This window comes from Copadichromis virginalis, linkage group LG15, assembly GCF_057382275.1.
Source record: "Copadichromis virginalis isolate Kocher_CV1m ecotype Utaka linkage group LG15, C_Virginalis_male_GT1.1, whole genome shotgun sequence".
In the NCBI taxonomy this organism is placed as follows: domain Eukaryota; kingdom Metazoa; phylum Chordata; class Actinopteri; order Cichliformes; family Cichlidae; genus Copadichromis; species Copadichromis virginalis.
Genome location: NC_140632.1, coordinates 21,611,469 through 21,621,305, shown reverse-complemented (window position 1 = coordinate 21,621,305; position 9,837 = coordinate 21,611,469). Strand labels below are relative to the sequence as shown.

General features: G+C 41.3%; 1 protein-coding gene across 1 annotated transcript; it reads left to right on the top strand.

Annotated features, from left to right (window-relative positions):
* The first annotated feature begins 2,120 nt into the window (after window positions 1–2,120).
* Window positions 2,121–8,435, top strand: LOC146692362 (uncharacterized). Its single transcript, XM_085432441.1, has 9 exons — window positions 2,121–2,210; window positions 2,405–2,743; window positions 2,853–3,131; window positions 3,300–3,395; window positions 5,554–5,640; window positions 5,727–5,755; window positions 5,909–5,965; window positions 7,570–7,632; window positions 7,816–8,435. Exons 1-9 carry the CDS (start codon window positions 2,150–2,152, stop codon window positions 7,930–7,932), a joined length of 1,128 nt encoding a protein of 375 aa, XP_085288567.1. The 5' UTR covers window positions 2,121–2,149; the 3' UTR covers window positions 7,933–8,435.
* The last annotated feature ends 1,402 nt before the right edge of the window (window positions 8,436–9,837 follow it).

Sequence of the window (9,837 nt, the reverse complement as noted above, 5' to 3'; positions counted from 1 at the left end):
CTAAACAAGCTTCCCATTTTAGATTCGTTTCCAGAAGCAAAGCATTTATAATGTGTCCAAAGTTAAATAAAAGAACATGGCCTTTAGTTTTTTTCTTACAGGAATGCTGATTGATTTTCCCTTTCATATGTTAGAAAGTCATCATCCAGAGAACGTATTTTCATCAAACTGTGGTTACAACAGCAGCAGAGCTCACTACAATATGGACAACAGAGCAAAGGAAACAAACAAACAAACAAACAAATAAAACATAAAGACACATAAGAAACTAACCTTCAGACAAATACATGCAGTGTCAAAAAGAAAAACAATGGAAAAAAGAAAATTAATAAAAGAAACCATCAATAAATATTTAGAACAATAACAAGTTATTTCTTAAATCTGATGAGTGATGTTACATTATGATAAAGATAAAAATGATGCTGCAATAAACTAAAAGCAATCAACTGTAAACGTTGCAAAATTTCCTGATTCTCTCAGACTCCACTGATCAACAACAGCAGCATATCAACAGTATTTCATCCTTTCTGGTTTTATACAAAAAATCTTTTAGATATAAAATGAGATCATTTTAATATTGGTTGTTTTTCTGTTTCAAGCTTTACTTTTAATGTGTGTATTTAGGTGTTATCTAATCTTATTTCATATTAAAACGCTGAAAGTGAATTTCATAAAATGTTTTCTAACCACTTTTGAATGAAGTCCATCCATCCATACATCTTCTTCCGCTTATTCAGGGCAGGGTTGTGTAACAGCCTAAGCAGAGATGCTCAGACCTCCCTCTCCTGGGCCACCTCCTCCAGCTTGTCCAGAGAGATGCAATCTCTCCAGCGTGTCTTGGGTCTGCCCCTTCGGCCTCCTCCCGGTGGGACATGCCCAGAGCTCCTCAGCCAGGAGTCATCCTTTTCAAGTGCCCAAACCACCTCTTCTGTCTCCTTTCAATGTGGAGGAGCTGCGGCTCTACTCTGAGCCCCTCCCGGACGAACTCCTCACCCTATCTCTAAGGGAGATGCCAGCCACCCTTCAGAAGAAGATACTTTCCGTCGCTTGTATCCGTGATCTTGTTCTTTTGGTCACTACCCACAGCTCGTGGTCCATAGGTGAGGGTTAGGACGTAGATTGACCCGTAAATTGACAGCTGCGCTTTTACACTCAGCTCTCTCTTCACCACGACGGACCAGTACAGTATACGTATCACTGCAGCCGCTGCATGAATCCATCTTTCACTCCCTTCTCCCGTCAAGTCTGCATCATTATTCTCTTTATTATTGACTATGATACTTTACTATGCAAATTAACTTGATTTATTTTCAGACAGAACAAAAACATCTCAGTAAACCTCTCACAAACCTCACAAAAACAAGCAATGATGTAAATTAAACTCATCAGAGCTCAGTAAAGTTCAGAAGCTAAAAAACAAACAAACAAACAAACACTCAAACACAATAAAAAAAACACAATAAAATGAGCACATATACAGCTCAACCTTAATTCTGTTAGAAATAATAATTTAATAATTTAGTCACATCTCCTCTGTATTTGAACAATTTATGTTTCTTTTGTTTATCTAGTTGTTATTATAGAGTCAAACCTGAAGAGCTCTGATAATGTTGTTGCCGCCACTTTTTGAAGAAAACACTTCCTCTTGACTTCATCAGGAAGCAATTACTTAAGATTAAGAACAAGGAACAGGAAGATTTCAGTTGACTAAATCATCTTATCTGCTCTGTTTTATAAACTAAAATAATCTCTCAGACATCAAAAGTCAAATTTTATTGGGTTTAAGGAGTTTGACCTTTTAACTGTTGAAGAAATACATTTCTCACCTTCACCAAAAAATCTTTATAACAATGATGTGCCATACACATCATTATTATAAATACACTGTGGGAATGGACACAATGAGCATCTGCTAAATATAAATATAACGTCACTTTGTATAAAAAAAATTACACCATGAATTTCATACAAAGAGTGAGATACTCATTTATGAAATGTAGACTTCAGGAAAAAAGAGAACTAAAGACATTTTGCTGAGGAAGTGAAATCTCGCTACTGACAGGAAGTACAAAAGTTTTAAGTACTCATCAGTTCAGAGGGTGTGACAGTCGAGAGTGAGAACAAAAAAGAAGTGAGACAGAGAAGCACGATGGGTGAATTCAGATGGATTCAAATGTTTTTATGTCGGATGCTGATGATTCAGATCGCAGGTAAGAATACAGGAAACATTTTAATAGCAGTTAAAATAAATGTTATCAGTATTATTGCCAACACTAACTTTACAGTAAACAAGACAGCTGAGCATGCTCTATTTAGAAATGTATCTCAAATGATCTTCAGTCTGACTGTAAAAAATTCTTTATTCTAATTTATTTTTCACATTTTTCTTTAATCTTCTCAACAGTATCTGTAAATGAAACATCCATTTTTATGAAAGTTGGAGATGACGTCACTCTGCCTTGTCTAAACGTGATAGATAAGCAGAATAACTGTGATGGGACTACGTGGATCTTTACTTCAAGAAACAGAGAAACAGTAGAGCTGATCACACTTGGACAGATTAGTGAAAAAGTCAAAACTAAATCAGACAGACTGAGTGTTACAGTGAACTGTTCTCTGCTTATAAAGAAGCTCACAGTCGAGGATGTTGGTCTTTATTCCTGTCAACAATACAAACTAGGAAAAACACGAGCTGAGGACACTCTGGTTCATGAGTCGTTGGTTGATCTCTCTGTTATTACCTGTGAGTATTTACATCAAAATATTTTCATACTGTTCTCAAACATGACAACAATCATAGTTATTAAGATAACTTGACTAATTTGAGCTGTCTTTGTCTCCATCGTTGCCAGTGACTGAACATAAGGACACTGAGAAGGTGACGTTAAACTGCTCTGTGGTGAGAAATGAACAGTGTTGTCACACATTGAAATGGCTGCTTAAAGGTCAAGATGTGGACAAAGAGAACAAAGAAATTGTGATTTCACAGACTCACTGCTCCACTACTGTGTCTGTTCTGAAGAATAATTATTTATACTCATCAAGGGATGAAATACTCAAGTGTGAGGTGACTGATACTAAATCAGGAAGAGTACAGGTGTTTAGCTCACAGCCCTCAGGTGAGGAAACAGGTGAGATCCTGATCAAATGTTTAAAATGACTAAAATCACCTTAAATATTTATGTGATAGAAAAATGTAACATTTTAAGCAGAAAAAATGTTGTTCTATATAAAACATATAAAGCACACTATGAAACAAATTTTGAACATGCTTTTCCCCTATTTTTTCATTTATTCAGTTGACCCAAAAACAACAACAAAAATGAACAGTAAATCTGAAAGCGACACAACACCAGAAACAACCACAATAACAAAAAGTAGTCCTTCCATAACAGGTTAGATTATGATGATTAAGCTGACTACATTCATCAAAAATATCTGTTTGTTTGGAGCTTTAAGAAGACTTTTAAACTTTTGTTTTTAAATATTTATTTTCCATTTTGTTCCATTACATTAGAGACATCCAAAATAAGCCTCTTATCTTACAGGAAGCAGAAAATGATTGATTTTTGCAGTTCAGTGATTGATTCACTTCTGAATATCTTTGTAGTCATTGGAGATGTGATGTAGTGGAGATGTATTTATTAGGGGTGCAACGATACACAAAATTCACGGTTCGGTTCGATACTTTGGTGTCACGGTTCGATATTTTTTCGATACAAAAAAAATTTTCATGCATTTTTAATTTGTCATTTATTAAAATTATAAATATATATTTTAACTCAAAAGTACAGTTTTTAAATTTAACCCTAACCCTTGTGCGTGTTTTTTATTTTGACAGCGAATGCGCACCTGCGGACCACTTATGTGCAGCCCTGGTTATTTAGCTCATCATATTGCAGCCACAGAAATTCTTTTGTCCATGAAACCATAAAGCTGCACTTTCTTTTTGCCTTATAGTCTGATTTGTCATAACTTCTCCGTTTTGTGGTAAGCTTTTCTTTGGCTGTCACTTCTTCACCCTGACCTGTCTTATTTGGCTCAGCAGAACTGAAATGCTTTTACACACGCACTCACATAAGCTCAGCGATTCTCTGCGCGATCAACCTCTCACATGTTTAAGCTTGCTGCGGGAGATTTCACTTGTCATGTTTGCATAGTAAGCTAACGATTAATAAGACGATGTCAGAGGAATTGGTGCACAAATTATCATCACTCACAGATCAGTGCTGTCGCTCTCTATACACAGTTCGCACGATTGCAAAGTGAAAGCAAAAAAACAAGCGCAAATTCAAACGCGACTTCAATATGTCACATATTGACAGTGGCTCACCGATGCCAATGACATAATTACCCAGCTACATTTCTGAAAGAATGCAAAAGCATTGACATATATTTTTCCTTCCTACAATAGCCCGACGGGCAGGGAAGAGATAGATTTTGGCAGCCCGACTGAAAAAAATCGCTAGCTCCGGGACGTCGGGCTAGCGATATTGCAAGCCCTGTATCTGATTGAGGAATCACTCATCTTTGGAAAAGAGAGTTTATTACAGAGAAATGGCTCTTTCCAAAATAAAAGCTATACTATCCGCTTCTTCTGGGCTATATTCTCAGCAGCATAAGGAGAATCATGTGCTAACAGCTGTCTAAATGACTCGGCTAAAGTTAGTAGCATGCTTGCTTTTTTTTGTCTGCTTCCACTTGTCTTTGCACTAGGATGATGTCGGCGTAAATGTGCAGTCATATTCGTTGTGTTCCCACTAGTGCTTTCAGGTTAATCTCGTTGAAATGACCTTAACGCCACAACACGGCAAATCTCCGTTAACGAGCTACCGCCGATCGCTCCGTGCATGGGGCTAGACGGCCAACACGTTAACGAGCTAACTGCGCTAACACACTAGTTCACACCAATGTAATTGAGCATTGCATGGCACATCCAACATACTGTTTTACTTTAGTCCATGACTCGCTTACCTTCAGGGTCATACGTCACATGAAAACCAAAATAATTCCAAACGCCAGATCTGAATGAGGTTCAATTTGCCTGTTGCAAGGAGAGCTTAACTTCTGTCTCGCTAGCTTGCCCTGCGCTCTTCCTTCTGACTATGCTGTTTGCGTTGAGCGCTCAGTGGATCTGCGCTCGACAGTGCAGGCTAGGCGGAGTAGTCGAACACAGATTCACTGAGCGCTCAACACAGACAGCATCGTCAGAAGGAAAGTTGATAAAATAAATTACAAATGTTGTATTGTTCGATACATATGTGTACCGAACCGAAAGCACTGTATCGAACGGTTCAATATCGATACGAATATCGTTGCACCCCTAGTATTTATGTAGTCGGACAGTTTCTGCCTATAAAGTCACGTCTGAATTTAAACCTTCATGCAGTTCATGTTTTTCTCATCAACTCTCATCAAGTTATTGTGCATATATAGCATGTCACTTTAACCGCATTTTGTATGCAATTAAGCTGCATGAAAAGTTTTTCAAACATTTGTAAGAACTTTCATCCAAATATGTTTTTATGTTTCATTATATACTTTTTATTTCAGCTCTTTCATTGTACATCACTGGAGCTGTTGGTTTGGTTATATTGGTAATAACAGCTGTGTTTGTCATCAGATGGAAGAAAAATAAGGGTGAGAACATTTACAGATAAAACTTTTATAGATCAAGAGGGTTTGACAAATGTGGAGTTTTACAGTGAATATTTTTGTCTTTTCAGGAAACAAAACACAGAAGTATGAAAATGCTGTGAGTTTTAATATACATAATTAAGTGTTTGTTCAACTTACATTAAATAAGCAATATGTCAGCTTATCATTGAGGTGCCTTAACCTCGAGCTAAACTAGCATCACAGAGACAGTTTTCCTCCAGATGTAACTGGACTATGTCTTCTTTTTCAGGGACTGAGTTTGAAGCCCACAGAGACTCAATCTGCTCCTCAAACCATTCAGGACTTGGTGAGATCACACACTACACCCAGAGCAAAGTGTAAACCACTTTGTCTTTAATGTTTTCTCTAAATATAAATGCATAAGAAACATTGGAGCTATAGAAAGGATAAGGAAGTAAGATGATGCAACTGAACAGCAGTTTCAACACTGAACAGCAGTTTTAATGCAAAAATAACATTTTGAGACAGTTTACATGGACTGATTCTTATATAGCGCTTTTTTACTCTCCCAGAGTACTCAAAGTGCTCTATACAACATACCACATTCACACCCATGCATTCTCTAAACTGAGTGCTTCCTAACTACATTCTTACACATTCATACTCCGATGGATACATCAGAGAGCAACTTGGGGTTAGTATCTTGCCCAAAGATACTTGGCATGCAGACTGGAGGAGCCAGGGATCGAACCACCAACCTTACAATCAACAGGTGACCTGCTCTACCTCCTGTAGCTCAGGAGGTAGAGCAGGTCACCACAATATGCCACCTCATATGACCAGTGTTGGGGAGTAACGGAATACATGTACCGCCGTTACGTATTTAAAATACAAAATATGAGTAACTGTATTCCGTTACAGTTACCGTTTAAAAAGGTGGTATTTAGAATACAGTTACTTTGTTGAAATAAATGGATTACACTGCGGTACTTTCCTGTTTCATATTGTCGCGGGTCAGGACTGTTTGGGTTTTGTTTGACAGCTACGTTCTGTTGTTCCAGGCGGCAGCGTTACGGTTGCCATGGTTACAGGGCGACGCTCTATCTCTCGCGCGGCTGTGTGTTTCCTGGGTGAGAGAGCACCTTTTTGCTGTTGTTGTTGTTGTGCTAAGCTAACAGGCAGAATGCTACAAGAATAGCTCAAAAGAATGTAGCATCATGGGCAGTATAGTCCGTGTTGCAGGGAGAATGGACTGCCATACCCGTTATACCCGTGTCTGTGAGCAAGAGGAGGGAGAAAAAGGGGAGTGGAAAGGTACGAGTTGTCATCGAGAAAAAACGGGAGCTGGAAGCATGTAAATATAATAATAACCACTGCAGCCAAGAAGAGTGCCTGAGGAGCCCAGTTGTAAGTAAGCTATTAAGACTCGACTGTACACCGTGTTCTCCTCCGAAAACAATAAGTTCCGTTGGAGCAGCCTTTCAACGCCTTTCTCTGTCTCTCGCAAGAAAAGTTGACCCACACAACAAAGTAAAGCTATTTTTCGGCTGAAAGCCCAACACGGACCCCGCCGTATTAGTCAGAGGTCCCTTTACTAAGGTTCGGAGCCGCGGACCTTCAGTAATGGTAATAAATCACACAGCAATAGTACATTCACGTTGTTGTAAAAAGCATGATAATATATTAAGTAATCCAAAGTATTCAGAATAGGTTACTGTCATTGAGTAACGTAACGGAATACGTTACAGAATACATTTTGGGGCATTTATTCTGTATTCTGTAATGGAATACATTTTAAAAGTAACCTTCCCAACACTGCATATGACATTCAAGGTAGTTAAAGAGTTTTGAAGTGTTCAGCAGATGAAGAGTTGTTATTATTACGTGACACAGCATCACACATATTAGTGAGGTGACAGCATGTTCTGCTGTTTTTTTTTCATTGTGTAGGTGGAGCCTGAAGTTTCCTATGCCACCATCAGCTACACCAAGAATAGCAACAGTAAAACCCAGGTAAGCTGGCAAAGACTGTCTAATATGATTAATGTTGAATATGTGCAGAGGAAGAAGCTATTACATTTTTGATAGGCTTCAGATTACTTTCATCAAAATTGCAAAATAAGGCACTGAGGACTTCAACGTTATTCATTTATTCATGTTAGTTTATGTATCATACAAATTCCTTTTGTTTTTCAGGTTCATCGTGATGGTGAAGGCGATACTGTGACCTACAGCATGGTGAATGCTCCATCCTCTGCATCCACTGCTGATCCCAGCAACCTCTATTCTACTGTCAATGTTGCAATCACATAGCTCACACAGTTGGAGGAAGGACTCGTATTTAATGAAGCAGTCGAATAAAGGACTCGTATTTAATGAAAAGGACATTTTGGTTTTGACTTGAGGCAGTGTGATAGCAACATGCTAATTAAGTTATTGCTGTTTGTAGCTAGATTGCTTCACAAGGTTGTCTTAATGTTGTTTTCATGGATGTTGAGCTTAATGTTTCCAAGAGATTTAATAAAATGCTGGTTATTGGAAGAGTGCCGAGCTGAAACCCCCACAGGCAACCCGTGCCCCCCCCCTCCCCCCCAACCAAAGAAACATCAACACCTAAATTAAAAAATTATCGTTTTTTACAATGTTTATGAAAATACAGTTGGTTTCGTTGCTACTTTTACATGACTATGAACTGCTCAGAATCTCTAAAAGACGGCTGGGTGAACAGAGAACACAATTATTACACCAGATATTCATGTTTATGTTTCCTTTTTTAGGTTAGCACACAACTGTGTAAATAAATGTCTCTTTCTCTCTTTGTCTCTCAAGACATTTTAAACATTTCATTGTATAAAGCTGAACCAGTATTTTTCCATAACTTAAAGCAAGTATCAATATTGTGGCGAGCTCAGAAAAGGAGGAGATGGAGGTGTCGTTTGGTCTTGCTTCCGTGAGCTAGCCAGGGAGCACAGCCGTTTATTAACAATTCCAGAAAACACTGCCGCTAGCTAATGCTCAGCGCGGCCACAGCACAGCGAAAAACAACAACACAGGGCGCCCTCTGACCCCCGGAAGGACACACCGTCGCAGCGAGAGGGCGTCACCTGTCACCATGGCAACACAAACAAAACATCACTGTACAAACAGAACCCCGAACAGCCCCGACCCGCTACATAGCCCCCACCTTAGGGGTCAGTCGTCCCCGACGACCCCATTACCCCACACAAAGTCCTACAAATGTCCAGGTGCCTTCTTTTGGCGCACCGGCCAGTCACGACCGGCAGGGGAAAAGTCACTCGGGTCAGAACATGGGGTGCCACCATCATCCTCTGCCCCGCCGTCTGCCGGAGCGAGCGGTCGGTACGGTGAGAGCCTGTCCCGGTGCAACACCACCATGCGCCCCGGGCCCGGCATGCGGATACAGTACACCACGTCAGTTAGCCGCTCCACGACCTCCGCCGGCCCTTGCCAAGTGACTGCAGAGTTTGGGGGACACTCCTCTCTTGCGAACTGGGCAGTACACCCAAACCTTGTCGCCAGGCATGAAAACCCCCCCCTCGGCACTTGGTGTCGTAGGCTCTTTTCTGTCATTGGCCTGGGCCTGGCGGGTGTAGTCATGAACCACCTGCAGCCGCTCCCTCAGCCTCCTGTAGTAGTCCATCTCAGGCCCCCACCTGAACCAGCGTCGCGTCGGCCTCCTGCTCCCGCTTCAGCTGCTGTGCTGTCAACAGGAGCCACCCCCTTCCGCCGGCTGTGGCCTGAGCAGTAGCCACCCCCAGCACCTCCTGGGCCCGCTCCTCCTGTCGCAGGCAGTAGCGGCACTTGACGGCTACGCAGGGCCGTCTGGAGAGGGCATCAGCGTTGCCATGCTGTCGACCTGGCCAATGCTGGATCTCGAAGTCATAGCCCTGAAGGACCTCCAGCCAGCGGGCCACCTGCCCTTCTGGGTGTTTGAAGTTCAGGAGCCAAGTCAGAGATGCATGGTCAGTGCGCAGGAGGAACCGGCAGCCATGCAGATATGGCTGGAAGTGCCGCACCACTAGCACCACGGCCAGCAGCTCCCGCCTGGTCACGCAGTAGTTCCTCTCGGCTCGCCCCAAGGCACGACTGAAGTACGCCACCACCCGTTCTCCAGCCTCATCCTGCTGGGAGAGGACCGCCCCGACCCCTACAATGCTAGCATCAGTGTCCACAATGAAAGGTTGCCGGGCGTCGGGG

Bases quoted from the DNA above. Each gene is read 5' to 3' on its own strand.
- LOC146692362 (XM_085432441.1), top strand. From the start codon at position 2,150: ATGGGTGAATTCAGATGGATTCAAATGTTTTTATGTCGGATGCTGATG. The intron at 5,966-7,569 runs GTGAGATCACAC...TTCATTGTGTAG, and splicing joins CTCAAACCATTCAGGACTTG to GTGGAGCCTGAAGTTTCCTA. The intron at 7,633-7,815 runs GTAAGCTGGCAA...TTTGTTTTTCAG, and splicing joins ATAGCAACAGTAAAACCCAG to GTTCATCGTGATGGTGAAGG.